This window comes from Myotis yumanensis, unplaced genomic scaffold, assembly GCF_028538775.1.
Source record: "Myotis yumanensis isolate MYYU_CA2020_CCGP unplaced genomic scaffold, mMyoYum1.0.hap1 SCAF_12, whole genome shotgun sequence".
Classification (NCBI taxonomy): Eukaryota; Metazoa; Chordata; class Mammalia; order Chiroptera; family Vespertilionidae; genus Myotis; species Myotis yumanensis.
The window spans coordinates 30,107,678-30,127,605 of NW_027223763.1; the positions used below are offsets into that span (position 1 = coordinate 30,107,678).

General features: G+C 51.6%; 1 protein-coding gene across 1 annotated transcript; it reads left to right on the forward strand.

The window, feature by feature from the left end:
• The first annotated feature begins 2,103 nt into the window (after nt 1–2,103).
• NOL6 (nucleolar protein 6) lies at nt 2,104–14,126 on the forward strand. Its single transcript, XM_070431351.1, has 26 exons — nt 2,104–2,338; nt 3,559–3,765; nt 3,850–3,966; nt 5,233–5,412; nt 5,787–5,955; nt 6,189–6,323; nt 6,408–6,571; nt 6,658–6,778; nt 6,979–7,037; nt 7,120–7,221; nt 7,411–7,526; nt 7,683–7,860; nt 8,021–8,143; nt 8,557–8,705; nt 8,838–8,913; nt 9,151–9,291; nt 9,438–9,555; nt 9,637–9,791; nt 9,881–10,044; nt 10,454–10,606; nt 10,827–10,924; nt 11,657–11,781; nt 11,901–11,990; nt 12,370–12,564; nt 12,652–12,753; nt 12,926–14,126. Exons 1-26 carry the CDS (start codon nt 2,285–2,287, stop codon nt 13,073–13,075), a joined length of 3,441 nt encoding a protein of 1,146 aa, XP_070287452.1. The 5' UTR covers nt 2,104–2,284; the 3' UTR covers nt 13,076–14,126.
• Nucleotides 14,127–19,928: the final 5,802 nt, after the last annotated feature.

Sequence of the window (19,928 nt, forward strand, 5' to 3'; positions counted from 1 at the left end):
TGAGTGATCAACTAATTTCTTATCTCTTTGGTCTTCTTCAGACTTGAGCAGTGCTGCTTCATCCTCTCAATTCAAAACTGAAATCATGCTTCAAGACTTAGCACAAGCCCATCTCCTCCAGGAAACCTTCCTTAACAATTAAAGCATTCTTCAGCCATAAAGAAGGAAGTCTTGCCATATGTGACAACATGGATGAACATTAAGGGCATTAGGCAAGTGAAGTAAGTCAGAGGAAAAAAATATAAATACTGTATGATCTCGCCCTAACGGGTTTGGCTCAATGGATAGAGCGTTGGTGTGTGGACTCAAGGGTCCCAGGTTCGATTGTGGTCAAGGGCATGTACCTTGGTTTCGGGCACATCCCCAGTAGGGAGTGTGCAGGAGGCAGCTGATCGATGTTTCCTTCTCCCTTCCTCTCAATAAAAAATCAATAAAATATATATTTTAAAAAATACTGTATGATCTCACTTATGTGTGGAATCTCAAAACACCAAGCTCATGAAAGCACAGGGTAGACTGGTGATTGCCAGGGGCTGTGGAATGGGGGAAATGAGATGCTGTTAGTTAAAAGGTACAAATTTCCAGTTATAAGAGGAATGAATTCTGGGGCTCCTATGTTCAGCATGATGACAGTAGTTAACAATACTGCATTGTATGCTTGAACGTTTCTAAGGGAGTAAATCTTAAATGTTCTCACCACCACCACCACCATCACAACAAATGGTGGTTACGTTAAATGTCTTAATTAACCTTACTGTGGTAATCATTTTGCAATATGTAACAAATCATCACATTATACATCTTAAACTTAAGCAATGCTATCTATCAATTATAGCTCAATAAAGCTGGGGGTCGGGGGACAACCAAAACATTCTGAGCAAGGAAGACAGCAACTTCAAAGGTACAGGACAAGAGGGCAAGATAGAGTCGGGAAACTCCAAGTAGTTCAATATGGCTGGGCATAAATTTGATGGAGACAATGGTAAGAGACAAAACTAAAAGATTGACATTCATTCATTCATTTGACATTTATTGAGCATTTACAGTGTGCTAGACTCTGGGCATGTAGACCTGGTCCTTGTTTTCATGGACTCAAAGTCAAGAGCAAAGAGGTAGATAATTGATAAACAATCAAAAATTGTTTTTAGCCCGCCCAGTGTGGCTCAGTGTTGAGCGTAGGTCTAGGAACTAGAAGGTCATGGTTCAAGGTTCAATTCCCAGTCAGGACACATGGTGGGGTTGCAAGCTCGATACCCAAACCCCAGTATGGGGCATGCAGGAGGCAGCCGATCAATGATTCTCTCTCATCATTGGTGTTTCTAGCTCTCTCCCTTCCTCTCTGAAATCAATAAAAATATATTTAAAATAAACAAATGAAACTTGTCTTATATTCTTCAAAAACGTTGTTATAATAGGCCAAAAAAGGGTGAGATCAGAAAATGTTCTGGATTGAGAGAAAAGAAATATGACTAAATTAATGCATGATCTCGCATCAGGAAATAAACTGGTAGTATATAAAAGATGTTGAGATAATTGGCAGAATTTGAGCATGAACTTTCTATCATAGACTTGAATCAAGGTTAAACTTTATTATTGGACTATGATTACATGGGCGTTCATTCTATACCTATTGCAACGTTTCAGTACATTTGGAAAATGTAATAAACTGGAGAAAAGTTATTACAATAAACTAGGGACAAAATGATGTAACTCAGACTAAACTTGGTAGTAAAAACGAGTAAGTTCAAGCTATATTTTGGAGGCAGAAGTGACAAGACCGGTTAATTACTAAGATGTGGTAGATGAAGAAAAGGGAAAGAATCACCGGTGTAAATAAATAAAACACTCCTGAGAGGGCGCACATTAGCTCCGCCTTTCTCCTTTTGACCCAAGCGGAGGAAGTGAGAAAAGGGAGGCGGTCGCCGACTATCGGCAAGCTTCCTGCCTGGTGTCGCAAAGAGACCGTAAAGCAAATCCGTTTGGCTCCTCCCCCATAGTGGGCGGTCCTGAAGAGTGACAGGAACCAATGGCGAGCAAGCCTTCGGGGCACTGGTCCAATGGCTCTGGAGCTGGGCGGGGTCCTGCGGCACGTGGCTCGTCGGCGTTCTCTGGGGGTGCCCTGGCGATGTCTCTTGGGGTGCCCCAGCAGGTCCTTTGGAGTGTACAGGAGGTCTGCTGAGGGGGTTCCGCTTCCGCGGAGGGGCTTCGGCAGTTCTGTCGCAGTGGGAAGAAGTTGTACCGCCGGCTTTGAACCCGACCTGCGGGAGCCAGACGGCCCGGAGGGATGGGGCCAGCGCCTGCGGGAGCACAGCCTCGCGGAGATGCCGGCGACCCCGAGGTGGGTGAACCATCTGGGAGGAAGGGGTGCTCCACGTGGTGGAGGTGGCAAAGCCTGACTGCTCGCCAGCAGGGAGCACGAGTGCGGGCCCCTCTGGAGCAGCTCCCTTCGCCCGATGCTTCCAGCCGGGCACATGGTGGCGCGCTTGGAGCGCTGTACGCGGGAGGCTCTCCCGCGTGTGAATCTGTGAATGGGGGGCGCGGTCCAGGGCTCCCTCCAGGGGAGAAGGTTTGGGATCCCGCTGACCAGGATCTGAACTCTGCTCACAGTGTAGGCATACCAACTGTGGAACCTCGAGCTCACGGGACTTCAAGGGCTCGTTTTCCCCCAGGATTATTGTGAGGATGGGGTGACTTACTGAGTATATTCGCCAGAGCCTGTAAGTTCTAGCTCTTTCCATCACCAATTAAGCACTGATGTATAAAGTGCTAATCAGGGTTAGTCAGGGCTTGCTAGGGGAGATGGAACCTGGCAGGATTTGAATAGAGGAAGCGTGGGGATGGCATTTGCAGAGTCCCAGGACTGATCCAGCAGAATTAGAAGCACCCTGATGCATGATACCTGGAAATACAAGGAACTCAGGCGTTGCTTAGGGTAGCGCCCAGTGAGCTACTACCCCTACCAGTGCTCCTTGCTTGTGTGTCAGGTAGACAGGGAAGCCTCAACTCAAGGCGTTCTCAGTCTAGAGCAGGGGTGGGCAAACTTTTTGACTCAAGAGCCACAATAGGTTCTTAAACTGGACCGGAGGGCCGGAACAAAAGCATGGATGGAGTGTTTGTGTGAACTAATATAAATTCAAAGTAAACATCATTACATAAAAAGGTACGGTCTTTTTTTTTTTTTTTTAGTTTTATTCATTTCAAATCACCTGGGAATCTTTTTAAAATCCTGATTTCTGGGCCTCATCCTCCGGAAATTCTGTTTCTTTGTTACTAATGTTGTCGCCCCACCCCATACAACAAACAGAATTTCTGGAGGATGAGGCCCAGAAATCAGGATTTTAAAAAGATTCCCAGGTGATTCTAATGTGCAGCCAAGGTTGAGAACCACTGGTCTAAGGAGTGATTATCCTGAGTGTTCCACAATCTGACTCCCATTCAAAAGCAGGAGCAGATGCAAGTAAAGCTTTTACCCACATCCTATCAGGTGGTACTTCAGGCAGTGAATGAACGTTAAACATCTATGACCTCATACTGGTTTCTCCTTCTCGCTGGGCACAGATGATGGAGCCAACTCTGGAAGGCACAGTCAAGAAGGGGAAGAAGGAATTTTCAAAGAAGCATACAGTGGCTGGGTCTCCAGTGGAGGGTCTCCTGCAGCCAGTGAAGCTTAGCCGGGCAGAACTGTACAAGGAACCTACCAGTGAGGAACTGAATCGCCTTCGGGAGACTGAGAGCCTGTTCCACTCCAGCTTGCTTCGTTTACAGGTACTGTGCATGGCTGGGGCTTAGCTTAGAGGGGCAGACCTGAGATCCTGAGGATAAAGGACTTTCCCTCACCCCTTCTTACAGGTAGAGGAGCTACTGAAGGAAGTGAGGCTGTCAGAGAAGAAGAAGGAGCGGATTGATGCTTTCCTACGGGATGTCAACCAGCGGATCATGAGGGTGCCCTCAACCCTTGAGACAGAGGTAAGACCAGTGGTATAGGGCATTGGAAAGCCCAGAAGAATCCTTAGTGGGAGCATCTGAAACAGGGGCCGTGCTATTCTCTGGAGAGGTTAGGGTGTTATTCTCGTTGCCAGGAAGCTAAGCTGGGAGTGTGATCAGTCACATGTTCATTCATTTAGCAGATGTTTATGTGCCTTGCAGTAGTTGTGTTCTTAGGCTGCCTCTGAACAAAGCAGCCTGTTTTAGTGTTGGGGTTATGGACAATAGATAATAAGCATGACAAGTAAACTACATGTTAAATTAGAAGGTAGTAAGCACTATGAAAAAAAAGGAAAAAGTAGGTCAAAGTAAGGGGATTATGGGAATATCAGAGGATGGGAGTGGTTTATGATTTTTTTTAATTAAAAAAATTTTTTTTAAAGAGAGAGGAAGGGAGAGGGAGAGGGAGACAGAAACATTGTTGAGTGAGAAACATCAATCAACTGTCTCCTACGCTGCCCCCACCAGGGATTGAGCCCACAATCTGGGCATGTGCCCTGACCGGGAATCAAACCTCAACCTCCTGGTTCATAGTGATGCTCAACCATTGAGCTGCACTGGCTGGGCGCCATTTAGATATTTATAACATCATTTTCAGGCCATACAAAATTATCAACTTAAAAATTAGCCTGCTATATTTGGTCAAACATTTATTTTAAAAAAATATTTTTATCAGAGGGAAAGAGAGAGAGAGATAGAAACATCAATGATGAGAGAGAATCATTGATCCACTGCCTCCTGTATGCCCAGCTAGGGCTAGTCAAACATTTAACTAACCGCTAATGCCTTGGCAGGGCCAGACCAAATGATTTTGCGGGACTTAAATGACCCATGGGTTGGATGTTCCCCACCCTTACTCTAAAGTCAATAAATACAAATTTTAAAAATACATAAATAAAATTATTTAAAAAGTAGAACAGAGTGGGACATAGGTGAAGTCAGGGAAAGTGGTTAGGAACCTCTTATGCAGTGATCACTGAAAAATGGTGGTTTAGAGACGTGGTCATGTCTGGATGTCTTTTGAAAGTGAAGTGGGAATTCTTAACAGATGAGTATGGTGATATAAATGTTTTTGGCCTGAGCAGCTAGTATGGAATTGCCATCATGGAGAAGACGTGTTTACAAGAATATCAGGAGTTTGGTTTCAAACATGTTGACATTTTGTATTTGAGAGGTGTACTAGACATCCAGGGGATGTGTTCAGATAGGCAATCAAATCAATATGTATCACTGTCTCTGTCCCCACAGCTGACTGACCAGGCATGGCTCCCAGCTGGAGTTCGAGTGCCTCTCCACCAAGTGCCCTATACTGTGAAGGGCTGTTTCCGCTTCCTGCCCCCAGCCCAGGTCACTGTTGTGGGCAGCTACCTTTTGGGCACCTGCATCCGGCCGGACATCAATGTGGATGTAGCACTGACCATGCCCAAGGTGAGGTCCAGAGTTCAGGGATGGAACGGCCTGCTACTGTACTACTTACAAATCCCAGAGTCCCTCCCTTTTCCCCACCTGTTGCTTGCCAGTGGATTGAAATCTGAATTCTAAATCAGAAGAATAGATCACTGCAATTATCTTTAGAGGGCTACTCAGATGAGCCCTTAGGTCAATTGCTGTCCCCTTACACCTTTGCAAACTGAGTATGGTGTTGCTAGCCCTGACTCGGGCATTCTGGCGGCAGAGAATTCCTGGAGTTGCTAAGCTATAACTCACGATAACTCTCACCTTGGCTTCATCTGGACCCCCAAACTCTTGAACAGTAAGTACTTAAAGTGCATGGCCATCTCTCTTTTCTTGATCCCCTTCAGGAGATCCTACAGGACAAGGATGGGCTGAACCAGCGCTACTTCCGCAAGCGTGCCCTCTACCTGGCCCACTTGGCTCACCACCTGGCCCAAGACCCCCTCTTTGGCAGTGTTCGCTTCTCGTACACCAATGGCTGCCACCTGAAACCCTTGCTGCTGCTGCGGCCTCATGGTGGGGGCCGGGGGGGCATACACTGGGCCTAGGGCACAGGATGGGGTGATAAATCCAGTGGGGGAAGCACAGGGCCCTTAGGTCCAAAGTGAGAGGCTTGGGCCTCAAGTTTGAAGAGGAAGGTATAGAGATCTCAAATTCAGAGGTGGGCGTGCATGGGGCCCTCAAGTAGGTACAGGGGTCCCTCTGGCTCCAGAGGTTGCAGGGTCTCAGCACCCCCTGTCCCCTCCCAGGGAAGGATGAGCACCTGGTCACTGTACGTCTTCATCCGTGCCCTCCACCTGACTTCTTCCGCCCGTGCCGCCTGCTGCCCTCCAAGAACAATGTGCGCTCTGCCTGGTACCGCGGGCAGAGTCCTCCAGGCGATGGTGAGCAGGCACTGGGGTCAAGGTGGAGCTGGAGGGAAGGGTGTTGTGAGAACTTTTCTCATGGCTTTTCCTTTTGTCCCACAGGTAGTCCAGAGCCTCCCACCCCCCACTATAACACATGGGTCCTGCAGGACACAGCCCTCCAGTCCCATGTACAGTTGCTGTCAACTGTGCTGGGCTCAGCCTTGGGGCTGAAGGATGGTGTGGCCCTTCTGAAGGTCTGGCTGCGGCAGCGAGACCTGGATAAAGTGAGTGGAGAATGGCTCAGCTTCCCTGCCTTGCTGAGTGGGGGGCTGGCTCTGAGCTTGGGCCTCTCTCTCCATCTTCTTTTCAGGGCCTGGGAGGATTTAGTGGGTTCCTTGTCTCCATGCTGGTTGCCTTCCTCGTGTCCATACGCAAGATCCACACCACCATGAGCGGCTACCAGGTCCTGAGAAGTGTCCTGCAGTTTCTGGGTGAGGCAACTAGACTTGGAAAGGCCAAGAATTCCACTCATCTTGGGGATCCTCTCATCTTGTCAGGGACAATTTGGTCTCTTGCCATCAGATAGATGAACAAACTGAGTCCCAGAGTCAGTGGCAGCCACCTGGCCAGAGGGAGGGGCCCCCAGGGAGAGGAATATTTTCTGACACCCACCTTCTCTGGTTCACTTCAGCCACCACAGATTTGACCGTCAATGGGATCAGTTTATGTTTCAGCTCAGATTCTTCCTTGGTGAGTGGGGCAGGGCTGAGTCTGGGCAAGAAGACCAGAAGGTGAGCCCCGACTCTGACAGGCTTCTCTCTACCCCTCCAAGCCGGCCCTGGCTGACTTCCACCAGTCCTTCCCTGTTGTCTTCCTGGACTCCTCAGGCCGCCTCAACCTTTGTGCTGATGTCACTGCCTCCACTTATCACCAGGTACCCATGGTTCCCCACTCCAAGGCTCCCCAGATGTCCCAGCCCAGCCTCTGTCTTCTCTGCCAGCACCAGAACTCAGAAACTCCTCTCCAGAGAGCTTAGGGCAGGCATGCCTCTTGGCCTGAGCCCTCAGGGGATGAGGGGAGAGTACAGTGGTGGCAGTCTCACAACTGAGTCTCTGTGCCCCAGGTGCAGCATGAGGCACGGCTGTCTATGGTGTTGCTGGACAGCAAAGCTGACGATGGATTCCAGCTGCTTTTAATGACTCCCAAACCCATGATCCGAGCTTTTGACCACATCCTGCAGTAAGTTTAGGGGTGACAGCGTATGTCAGTGGGTCCTGTTAACCTGGGGCTACAGTGATGGGGCAGAGGTCCTTAGCAAGTGTTCAGATTTTCCTGGTTTTGGGGGGCCAGCAGTACCTGATTCTCCCTCTGTCCCCTTTTATGCCCCATCTCCAGTCTCTGTCCACTGAGTCGTCTGCAGGCAGCATGTCACCGGCTGAAGCTATGGCCAGAGCTGCAGGATCACGGTGGGGACTATGTCTCAGCTGCTTTGGGTCCACTAACCACCCTCCTGGAGCAGGGCCTGGGGTCCCGGCTGCATCTGCTGGCCCACTCTCGGCCCCCAGTCTCAGAGGTGAGGTGGTATGGATGGGTCAGAGCTTGTGGGTCAAAGGGGGGTTGGATTTAGGGCCCCAGGAGATACAAAAGATATGCCATCCATCTAATTAACAAGTGGGTTTCCAGACCAAGATGGAGGGCTCTTGGGTTAAGCTCAGCCTTTCTGTCTTCCACAGTGGGACATCAGCCAGGATCCACCGAAGCACAGAGACTCTGGGGCCCTGACTCTGGGATTGCTCCTTCGGCCTGAGGGGCTGACCAGCGTCCTTGAGCTGGGTCCAGAGGCTGACCAGCCCGAGGTGAGGAGCCCTGAGGTCTGAGGGGTGATTTGGCCCTGTCTTGGGAGCCCCAGCATGCACATTGGGAGGAGTGGGATGGATTGTTCTCATGCCACCTGGATTGAGGCCCATCAGGGAGATTTCTTTTAAAAAAAAAAATTTTTTTTATTGATTTCAGAGAGGAAAGGAGAGGGGGAGAGAGAGCACAACATCAGTGATGAGAGAGAATCATTGATCGTCTGCCTCCTTCACATCCCCCCCACTGGGGATCGAGCCTGCAACCCAGGCATGTGCCCTGGACTGGAATTGAACCTGGGACCCTTCAGTCCGCAGACTGACGCTGTATCCACTGAGCCAAAGCAGCCAGGGCTTCCAGGGAGATTTCTGACAGAGCCCTTCTTTGTTGATCTCTCCAATTACTTTTTTACTTTCAGGCTGCTGACTTCCGCCAGTTCTGGGGATCTCGCTCGGAGCTTCGGCGTTTCCAGGATGGAGCCATTCGGGAAGCTGTGGTCTGGGAGGCAGACTCTATGTCCCAGAAGCGCCTTATTCCCCACCAGGTGGTCACCCACCTCTTGGCACTGTGAGTGTTGGCATCTGAATGCCAGGAGGCAACTGTGGGCTGGGGAGCCCAGGCTTTTGGGGTGAGCAGTTCACATCCAGCAGCAGACTCCTAGCCCCCAATGTGTACACTGTGTCTGTGCCCCTCTTCCAGCCATGCTGACATCCCAGAAACCTGTGTCCACTATATGGGGGGCCTCCTGGATGCACTGATCCAAGGCTTGAAAGAGGTAAGGGCCCTGCTGGTTCAGGATTGCAGTCAAGCTAAGGACTGTAGAGGAGCCTGTGTGGCTGGATTGGTTGGGATCCGAGAGCCCTTACCACCTTAGCCAAGCTGCACTTCCTGGAATGTCCAGCAGAGGGGGTGCTGGCTCTGCAGCAGCTGGCGTGGTGGCAGGCAGGTTCCCTTGTGGTGGTGGGGTTGGTTCTGCAGGGTCCTGGCTTCCTGACTGTTTTCTCCCTCAAAGACCTCCAGCACAGGTGAGGAGGCCCTGGCAGCCGCTGTGCGTTGCTATGATGAACTCAGCCGCCTGCTGTGGGGGCTGGACGGCCTCCCATTGACTGTGTCTGCTGTGCAAGGAGCTCACCCAGTGCTGCGCTACACCGAGGTGAGGCGCGAAGGCAGGGAGCCCTTTCTCTTTGGTGATCCCCAACTCTATGTTTCACCCATCCAGTTTTCTCCCTTCCAGCTCCTGACCCTGGGCACTCCCCTTCCCAATTCCAGGCCCCTTCTTCAGCTTTCCTTATCCCATAGGTGTTCCCACCAACTCCAGCCTGGCCAGCCTACTCCTTCCATAAGCACTTTCCAGAGCGGGCCTCGCTGCTGCCCCGGCCCGACAAGCCCTGTCCAGCTTATGTGGAGCCCATGACTGGTGAGAGGGCTCTTGGGAGGGGATGAGAGGGACTGTTCCCACTCCACGCTGCAGACTGAGGCCTGTCGCTCTTCTCCCCAGTGGTGTGTCACCTGGAGGGCAGTGGTCAGTGGCCACAGGATGCTGAGGCCATACGGCGGGTTCGGGCTGCTTTCCAGCTGCGCCTGGCAGAGCTGCTGATGCAACAGCATGGGCTGCAGTGCCGGGCCACGGCTACGCACACTGATGTCCTGAAGGTTAGGCTGGTGCAGGGCAGGGAGACCCCTGCTGAGGGGTGGGTGCCCAGGCAGACAGGTACCTCCCATCCCATTCCCTCTTCCAACAGGATGGGTTTGTGTTCCGGATTCATGTGGCCTACCAGCGGGAGCCCCAGATCCTGAAGGAGATGCGGAGCCCTGAGGGGATGATCTCGTTGAGGGATACGCCTGCCTCCCTCCGCCTGGAGAAGGAGACAAAACAGTTGCCCCTGCTCACAAGTGCCTTGCATGGGTATGGCCCCCTGCCCAGGCTCTTCTGTCTGTAGACCCATTTCTGCCCCTTTCTGTCCTCCTGGCCTGCCCGCCTCTCTGGGAGGCCAAATGGCATAATATTTAGGGATGTGCGTTCTGGTGTCAGGCAAATTCTAGAATCCTGGCTTCGCCATTTTACTGGCTTAAAAAAAATCCCTTTGGGCAGGATTCCCCCCTGGACCTTATTCTTCTCATCTATAAAATGGGAGTGGTACTAGGACCAACCTCTTGGGTCATTAGGAAGGCATGAGCTCATACGTGTAATGCATTAGCACAGAGCTAGTGTTGCGTAAAGTTAGAATAAACAGTGGCACTAGGGCTGAAACACTGTTCTTGGGCCCTGAGTGCTTGAGTCTCATTGCCACTCCCTCTTCTCTTCCTCCCCCCAGACTCCAGCAGCAGCACCCAGCCTTCTCAGGTGTGGCTCGGCTGGCCAAGCGGTGGGTGCGTGCCCAGCTCCTGGGTGAGGGCTTCACCGATGAGAGCCTGGACCTGGTGGCTGCCGCTCTATTCCTGCACCCTGAGCCCTTCACCCCTCCCAGGTGATTCCCTCCGCCTTTTCTCTAGCCAGGAAGCTCCCCTTGGGGCCGGCTTTCATCCCTAGTACTGTACCTTCAGTCCAAATGGGAGAGGGTGGCTGAGGCAAGTGACAGAGGGGTTCTGAGACATACCCTCAATCCATGCCAAGAGATGTAGCCCCTAGATTGCAAGAAGGTTGGGGATGTGGGGCTGGACCCCACTTTGCTCACTCCTTCCCCTCAGCTCCCCCCAGGTGGGCTTCCTTCGGTTCCTTTTCCTGGTATCAACCTTTGATTGGAAGAACAACCCCCTTATTGTCAACCTCAACAATGAACTCACTGGTAAGTGGTAGGACTTTGTGGCTTGCAGAGTGTGGCAGGCAGGGGTTTTCCTGGTCAGTCTGTTGGGTTTTCTCTGCCTCCCCTGTCCCCGATTGCTGTCAGATTAGAATAGATGCCCACTGCCCTGGCTGGGCAGCTCGCTTGGTTAGAGCATCGTCCCAATATACCAAGGTTGCGGATTCTATCCCTGGTCAGGACATATACAAGAATCAGCCGATAAATGCATAAATAAGTGGAACTGCAATCTTTCTCCCTCCCTCCTTCCCTCCCTCCCTCTCTTTTCCTACCCCTCCCTCCCTCTCTTTCCCCCTTCCTCTCTCTGTAAAAAAAAAAAAAAGGTGCCCAGACTTCTTGGGGGTGGGGTGGGAGTGATGATTTCTGGTTGTAACATGAGGAGCTCCTGGTCCTAGGAGAGAGGAAGGTGTCAGCTTTCTAATTCCCCAGGTGTGTGGGAGCTTGGGGTTGGAGGGGGCCAGGGCCAGGCCTCAGCTTGTGCAGGCCGGGAAACCAGGTGGGTGCCAGGCAGTGGAAAATTCTGCTCTGGGCCGAGGCTGGTAGTTAACGCCCTGCCTGCCTGAGGCAAATTCCGTGTCCCTTTCACCTTTTGCCACCTGGAGGGGCATCGGAAATCCTCGTGATGGGTAGCTGCTGGGTGTACAGGAGCAGGACCTGGGGCAGTAGCGGGTATCTGGGGGAGGGCCAAGCTGAGCCAGGATTCCCTCTTGTCCACAGTGGAGGAGCAGGTGGAGATCCGCAGTGGCTTCCTGGCAACTCGGAAACAACTCCCCGTCATGGTCATCATTACCCCTCAGGATCGCAAAAACTCCACATGGACACAGGATGGGCCCTCGCCCCAGGTTCACTCCCATCTCTGCCCCCAAATGTGTGGCTTTCTCCCAAGGAAAAAGCAGGCCTAGCCTGAGCTAAGAGAGACCTGTGGTCAGGTCAGACTTATTTGATACATGTGTACCCCCAGATCCTGCAGCAGCTTGTGGTCCTGGCAGCCGAGGCCTTACCGATCCTAGAGAAGCAGCTAATGGATCCCCGGGGGCCTGGAGATATCAGGGTAAGCCCCTGACCAGGACTGACTGCGGGGGCTCTGAGGATTCCACCTTTGAACCTGGAAGTCCGGCGCTCTAGGAGCCCTCAGAGGATGCCCAGTCCCCTGTTTATTGAGATTGAAGCTGCCCAGGGTGACGGGCAGTGGAGGGGCCTGGAGGAGAACCGGGGCCCCAGCTCCATCCAGGCCTCATGCTTCCAGCCTATGCTCCTTGTGCTAACCCAAGCTCGCACCAGCTGGCTCTGTTTCTGCCTTCACATGAGCACTCAGGCCCATAATGGGTGGTCACATCAAGGGGGAGAAGTCAAGGTGGACATGTAGAAAGGTTTGTGGTCAGCTCCCAACTCTTCAGTGGGCACTGTTGACCCTCCCTGTCCTTTCTCAGACAGTGTTCCGGCCGCCCTTGGACATGTATGATGTGCTGATCCGCCTGTCTCCCCGCCACATCCCCCGGCACCGCCAGGCTGTGGACTCACCCGCTGCCTCCTTCTGCCGGGGCCTGCTCAGAGAGCCAGGGCCCTCGTCCCTGATGCCTGTGCTGGGCTACGATCCTCCTCAGCTCTATCTGGCACAGCTCAGGGTAGGTCCTAAGGGCCGACGGACCCCGGGGAGGGGACGTGGAGGTGACTCTGTCCTGTAATCTTGTCTCTGTCCTGCCCTTTCTTAGGAGGCCTATGGGGACCTGGCCCTTTTCTTCTATGACCAGCATGGTGGAGAGGTGATCGGAGTCCTCTGGAAGCCCACCAGCTTCCAGCCCCACTCTTTCAAGGTGTGCTGGCTGGGGACAGCCATCTGCTCCTGAGTGTGTACATCTGGTTCCCTGTGGGCGTGCGTGTCTGTGTGTGGCCTGCTCCATGAGTGACCCTGTGTCAGGTGTGACGTCTATGTGTCGGTGTCTCTGGGTGTGCCTCTGTGACACTTCATTTCTCTGATTCCCACAGGCCTCCAACACAAAGGGGCGCATGGTGGTGTCTCAAGGTGGGGAGATGGTGATGGTGCCCAATGTAGAAGCCATCCTGGAGGACTTTGCCGTCCTGGGTGAAGGCCTGGTACGGGCTGTGGAGGCCCGAAGTGAGAGGTGGACTGTATGAGCTCCAGTCTCAGGAACAACCTGTGGGTGGACAGCAGGATTGTAGACCTCTGGAGCAAGGTGTCAGTGGTGGGACCTCCACCCTCGTCGCATATGGACCCTCCTTGGAGAGCCTGATGACGTGAACACACTGACTCGTTCCCAACAAAAGTCCTGCCCCCAATTCTCTGACTAACGCACCAGCATTGGGGCAGGGGCCATGATGTCCTACGGGGTCCCCTGGACCTGACTGAACTCCCAGAGGTTGGGTGGAGACGGAGGAGTTCCATCTGTCTGTCAGCCCTGGCCTGGGACTTTTTTTCCTTCCTAGGCTGCTTCCAGAAGCCTGGAAAGGAGGACATGTGCCCCGGGCTGGGACTCTGTCCCCTTCCCGTTGCCAGGATACCTGCCTAGACTCCTGCATGTCCTTCGGTGCATTATCGGCCTTTACATGGGGCCCAGAGCACATGTGGCACTTCCTGCGGATCGGAGCACCAGCACTGAGCAGTGGAGTGGGGCTGGTAGACAACATTGAAGGGGCATCATGCCTTCCTGTGTTGTTTCTGCTGCTGTCCAGGGTGGGGCCATGGAAAAGCACAGAGGACAGGAAGAGCTATGTGGGTGAGAGGATGAGGGGGCTGGTGACCCCCCAGTCCAGGAGAGATGCAGACGCACAGAGTGCTGCCCTGGCCGCTCAGTGTCTGACACCCTCCACCTCTGTGCTTCTGCCCTTTCTGTCACAGACCACCCGCAGTGTGCTGCGTGGGGTGCCTCGATGAGCTAGACCAAGTCCTGCTCCAGGAGCCCCGCTGCTCTGGGGGAGGGACGCTGCTTCCTTCCAGCCTGACCCATACGTCCGCACAGCAGCCCCTCCCTTCTCCATCTCCCCTAATCTTGCCGTTTTTCTAGACTCAGAAAAGTGCCTCCTCTTTACACCCTCCCTCACCCCCAGCCGACAGGCTCTTTCCCTCTGAAGTACTTGGAGCAGTTACTGTGCTTTGCCATCGCTGACAGCACCACAAACTCTCCTGTTGTCTTAAATTCTGGTTTAAGATTAAACCATTTAATTTTCTCATGTTCGTGGCTTGTCTGCCTTTTTCATGGGGTTTTAACCTTGTCTCCTATATGTAAGCTCTTTGGGGGCAGGGAACATGTTTGAAGATAGGTTTCGTGGCACCCAGTACCGTGTGCTGTACTCGAGTAGGGTACAGGTGTGTGCTGGAGGGGCACCTTGCCCAGGCAGACGGAGGGCTGGGAAACTACCAGGAGACTTCCAGGAAAAGAGAATCAGTTTGTGATCTCTGCCAGAATGTGTGGGGTGGTGATGGTGGAAGACAGCCTGAGAGAGAATGACAAGTCCATGTTTATTGAGCCTAATAACTGCTGAGCCCTATTTGTTATTTTGCACATCTTATTTACGGGAATTTGCTCATACACTCATACCAGCCCTATGAAGGACGTACTTTCAATTATCCTAATTTTCTGAAAGATGGGACAGGTTCAGTGGTGGGCAGGAGCCTGTTTGTGGAGGGACTTCGATGCCTGTCTATGGGGCTTCATCCTCAAGATGATAAGCCACATACGGGAAATCTGGTCTCCTAGTCTTTGTGAACCCATGTCAGCTCCTACCTGTCACTGTCATGGGGCCTATGGTTGAGGTTAGCATAGCGAATACATTGATTGGTTTTAAGAGCTAGAGATAGAAACATCAACAATGAGAGAATCATTGATCGGCTGCCTCCTGCATGCCCCTACTGGGGATCAAGACTGCAACTGGGCCATGTGCCCTTCACCGGAATTGAACCCAGGACCCTTCAGTCCACAGACCGATGGTCTACCCACTGAGCCAAACTGACTAAGGCATTGATTGGCTTTGTAAGCTAGGGTCTACATCCCTCCCGGTGCTGTTCATTCACGAACTATAGACATCAGCAGCCAGGATTTATTTTCTGTGAAAGTCAGCTTCAGGCCTGTAGCTTCTGACCCCCTCCACAAACCCAGTTTTGGATTATCCCGGTGAAAGCAGGGGTCAGTGTCCCAGGCAAGACTGTGTAGCAGGTGGCTTCAAGAGGTGCACGTGCCAATCCCACTTTGGAAATAAGCCCCGGCCCTGCTACCTCCCCAAGTGATCCTGGGCAAGTCACTTCCTCTTGCTGGGCTTAGCCTCTTCACCTTTAAAACAGGCATGAATAGCCAGGCCAGCGTGGCTCTGGTGGAGTGTCGTGTCGACCTATGAACCAGGAGGTCACAGTTCGATTCCCAGTCAGGGCACATGCCTGAGGTGTGGGCTCAGTCCTCAGTGGGAAGCATGCAGGCAGCTGATCAATGATTCTCATCATTGATGTTTCTAGCTCCCTCTCCCCACATCCCCGCTGAAATCAATAAAAATATTTTTAAAAAATTAAAATAGGCATGATAATGGCTTTGTCAGGTACCCCCTGTGGCTAGGGAAGAGGACTGAGAACTCATAAACTCAAGGAGCTGCACCATCCTTTCTGTACTCCTTGCTCCAGCTTAAGGAGTGGGGTGGGAGTGGGGGAGGGGGAAGCAGGAAAGCCAGGCTCCAATTTCAATCCCTCACATTGTGCTCCAACCTGTTGCCGCAGATTTTCTCTGGGAAGTAGGTGATGAAGCCGGTGTGGTCCAAGATGACTTCGCTGGAAGGGGATGGGTGGCCTGAGGAGCTGGAACCTCAGGGGAAGAGAAGGAGCCTCAGTGTGAGCCAGGCTATGCAGGGTGATGTAGATGACACATCCCCATGGGTGCGTCTGCTTCTGGGCCTCTGCGTTTACCTTTGCAGGTGGACGCGGGTAGGCTGATGGTAGGAGGCTGGAGCTCTGGATTCTTACCTGCAGCTTTAAATGGCTTTAAATAAAGCCTTCCCCTTTTGGGGGCTTCCATTTCCCCAATTCTGTCAGAATTAAGCCTCTCTATGTAGTTGCATTTAGTGAATCCTCAGAGGGTCATCGCTTCTGTCTGTGGTTTCCAATAACCTTCTCTAAACCAGAATCCTTCTAGCTAAAGACCCTATTTTTCTCTGCCCAACTCCTTTGGAGAAAAAGAACAAGACTCCCAATCCTAGGGGTCCTTGCAGCAAGTGACGTTCAACGAAGTCCCGAGGGTGCTTGGTTACTGACCTATTGTCAGATTTGGTCTAGCTCTAGTCCAAGCCCGCCTTCCCCCGCCCTCCCTCCCCCCCCCCCCCCCCCAAATATACACATAACCGGTCGCTTTGTGAGTCAGACATTAATCCGGGTGAGCCATAAAGGGGAGGGGAAGCCTGGGAAGGTGAATCACCCCGACCTTTCTCAGGAACGGCCAGCCTGCCCCTTCCCCGAAGGGGCAGCTTAGACTGCTCCGTGGAACTAAGGGGGACCACCAGGGACCAGAGAGAGACACTTCCCGCTCCCACTTCAGTTTCTGGAAGGGGGGTGGGGAGAAGACTTTCTGGTTTGCATGGGCCCAGAGAGGTGTATGCACCTCCAGGGTCACACAGGAAGCAGGGAGTGGAGCTACAGAGAATCTAGGTGCCCTGGCTCCGGGCCTTGCTGCTGAGTCTGGGCTTTCTTTGGGCAAGGAGGGGGGTGAGGAGGAATAAAGGACTAGAGAGGCCTGAACAATGGGGCAGGGAGGAGTGGAAAGCCTCGCCCCCCTCCCCTGTTCTGGGCTGCCCGCCAGCTCTGCCCCACTCCCTCTGCCCAAGGCAGTTGAATGAAGCTGTTATCAGCAAGACCCAGAGAAGGAGCAGTCAAGCGTAGGGGTAAGGGTGGGAGCGTGAGCACTCGGGTCCACCTCAGCTCAAGCCTGGATCTCCTCTGTTCCCCTGCTGGGAGCTCCTCAAAAGCAGGACCCAGGTCTCCTCTGTTCTCCTGGACTGGAAACCTCCACAGGACAGTGACGGGGTCTCCTAAAGACTGACGATGCCAAGGTTGGGCCCTGACAGAGGGAGTAAAGGATCATGGAGATCCAGCCCCTGTTCCACTTGACAACCAACTATTTGGTTGAAAAAGATAGTCAGATGTGGCACCCTGACCTTTCCCAATCTCCCTCCACAACAGCCTCATCTTTATCTCCCAACCCAGGGGGTCTCGCTGGAGCCCAGATCCCACTGACCCTAGGTCTAGAGGCCCTCAGGAAGTCATTCCTGAAGTCTGACTGCAGAACCTCCTGCTGCAGCCTGTCCTCTCCCCTGGCTCCTTCTCCAGAACTGTGAGTCCTCTCCCCTCGGGCAGGCAGCTGGTGGCTGCCCAGTAATTAGCCCCCAGACTGAGCTGGGAAGAGGGGAGCGTAGACCAGGGCTCTCACACACACCCATCGCCTTTCTGGAACACCAGATGCAGAGTCTTCTTCCCGAACCTGTCTCCCCACCCGCAAGCCTTTCAGGCCTCTCACAGCAGTTCTCCTGGGCCCCACCTCAGCTTCAGGTTCCTGTCTACTCAGTTCTGTCCACTTCCAATTTCAGCTTTGTGGGGCGCGGCTACAGTGTTTTGGCCAGGTTCAAGCCTTGGACTAATGAAAGAACAGGGTCCTCTCATTGCCACGTGCAAGTCCCAGCTGGAGGGCAGGGCCCTCCCAGCACAATTATAGCCAACAACTATGGTTGTAAGCTTGGACCTATGGTCCAAACACGTAGCCCCACGTGCCTTGTGATAGAGTTCGGGTGCATGTAGTTAAGTGAGGTTGAAACTCACGAGAATGCTGTAAACAACTTGATCATGTCCCTACTTTGCCTTGTGGCATCTGCTATAAAATAAAGACACGGCTTGTGGGCGCGGGCGCTGTCTCCTTATCAGGGAGCAGCGTCCCACCGAGACCCAGCTTTCATTCTCTTGTCTGTCTTTTCTCAATCCTTTCACCCCCCCGACTCAGGGTCACTGAACCAGGCTGAGCTGGCATGGCACATAAGGCGCCCTGACCTTTCCCAAGTATGGGGCTGAGTATGCCATGGCCGTGCCGGTTCCCCACGTATGGCACCCGAACAGGCCCTTTGGCCGTAACAAGTGGTGACCGAACAGGCCTGAGTTCGGGGGGAATTTAAAAAGTGGTCAGGTGAAAGGAGGCCCCAAGGCGCGCGCAGAGAGTAAGCTTAAAAAGCAAAAGTAAGAAGGCCAAAAAACAAAAATAAGGTAGGGAGCCGAAGTGTGGTAAAATTAGCTCGGTGTAAAAGATGGGAATAATGCTTAATCGAAGCATTTTTAAAGTAAGCATTTTTAAATTTCTAAGGTAGAAATAAGCGGACACATTTTTAAATAAGTAGAGAAAATAAGATAAGCAAAAGAGAAAGTCAGTAGACGTTTAAAAAAGAGCGGTAGAAATAAGCGGTAGAAAATAAGAAATCTCTTAGGTTTTGTTAAGCTAAAGATAGGTAAGGTAGAAATAAGCTGTAGAAATAGAGAAATAAGTAGAAATAAGCTGTAGAAATAGAGAAATAAGCAGGGGTTGCAACCCAGGAAAGGTTTGGGCAAGGGCAGCCAAGCTGACCTATAGTTCATAGTTAGAGGTAGAGAAATAAGTAAAAAATAAGTGGTAGGAAATAAGCTGTAGAAATAGAGAAATAAGTAGAAACAAGGAAGTTTTGGGCAAGGGCAGCCAAGCCTACCTGTAGTTCATAGTTAGAGGTAGAGAAATAAATAGAAAATAAACGGTAAGAGAAATAAGCTGTAGAAATGTAGAAATAAGCGGGGGTTGCAACCCAGGAAAGGTTTGGGCAAGGGCAGCCAGACCTACCTATGGTTCTGTAAGCAGGGGTTGCAACCCAGAAAGGTTTGGGCAAGGGCAGCCAAGCCTACCTATAGTTTATAGTTAGAGGTAGAGAAATAAGTAGAAATAAGCTGTAAAAAATAAGTGGTAGGAAATAAATGGTAGGAGAAATAAGCTGTAGAAAGTAAGCGGTCAGAGAAATAAGCTGTAGAAATAGAGAAATAAGTAGAAATAAGTGGTAGAAATAAGCTGTAGGAATAGAGAAATAAGTAGAAAATAAGCAGTAGAAAGCAAGAGGTAGAAAATAGGCGGTAGAAAATAATAAGTAATTAGGAGGTACAAAATAAGGTAGAAATCTCCTGGGTTTTGTTTAAGCCACTGTAAAGTAAAAGATGGCTGTGGTTGATGTTTAAGGAAGTAATTTTTATTTTAGACCTAGATTGTAAGCTCGTGCGGCAGTTGCATTGTTTCTAGGCTTTGGTTATCTTTGCTTATACGACCTGCTAGCTCCCTGGGACTTTGGGCCTGTGTGAGACCCCAGACTCAGAGTGGGAAGTCTCCAGCGCTGCAGGACCAGACTTCCACCTGCGTGGACAGGGCTGATTTGACTGGGACTGATGCCTGCTCAGTGATGAGGTCAACCGTCCAGGCAGCCTGATCCAAGGGACTAGTTTTGCATCTACGACATCTTCGCATCGGCGGCATCTTACTACGCTAGTGACCAAGATATCAGCATGGAGTCAGCTGAAGAAGATGGCGACTGAGGCCAAGCAAATGTTAAAAAAGCAAGTGGAAGCTATGCTAGAGTTGGAGAACTGTCAGTTTTCTGCAAAATCTTGCGAAGCTAAAATCTAAGGACTTTGAGTAAGATAGCCTGAAAATGTTGACACGTTTGTAGTTTGGTTTTGCATTGGTATTGCTGTGTTATTAGCCAGAGTTTTGTTTTCTTGTTAACATTGCTGTGTTTATGCTTTTGTTAAATAGCCAGAAGTCTGTTTTGATGATGCTGAATAATTTATTTAGAGTTTTTTGGATAATGTAAATGGGCGTGTTTAAAAGCAAAAGTAAAGGGGGACAGCTTCTTGTCTACCTGCCCTGCCCACGAAATCCCAAATCCAAACCTCCCGCCCTCCCTACAGCCATTGCCCTGGACTCTTTCTCTCCTCTGTGGCCTC

Excerpts from the sequence above, each read along its gene's own strand:
- NOL6 (XM_070431351.1), top strand. The coding sequence starts at position 2,285 with ATGGGGCCAGCGCCTGCGGGAGCACAGCCTCGCGGAGATGCCGGCGAC. Across the intron at positions 6,324-6,407 it reads GCAGAGTCCTCCAGGCGATG|GTAGTCCAGAGCCTCCCACC; the intron begins GTGAGCAGGCAC and ends TTTGTCCCACAG. Across the intron at positions 10,607-10,826 it reads GAGCCCTTCACCCCTCCCAG|CTCCCCCCAGGTGGGCTTCC; the intron begins GTGATTCCCTCC and ends CCTTCCCCTCAG.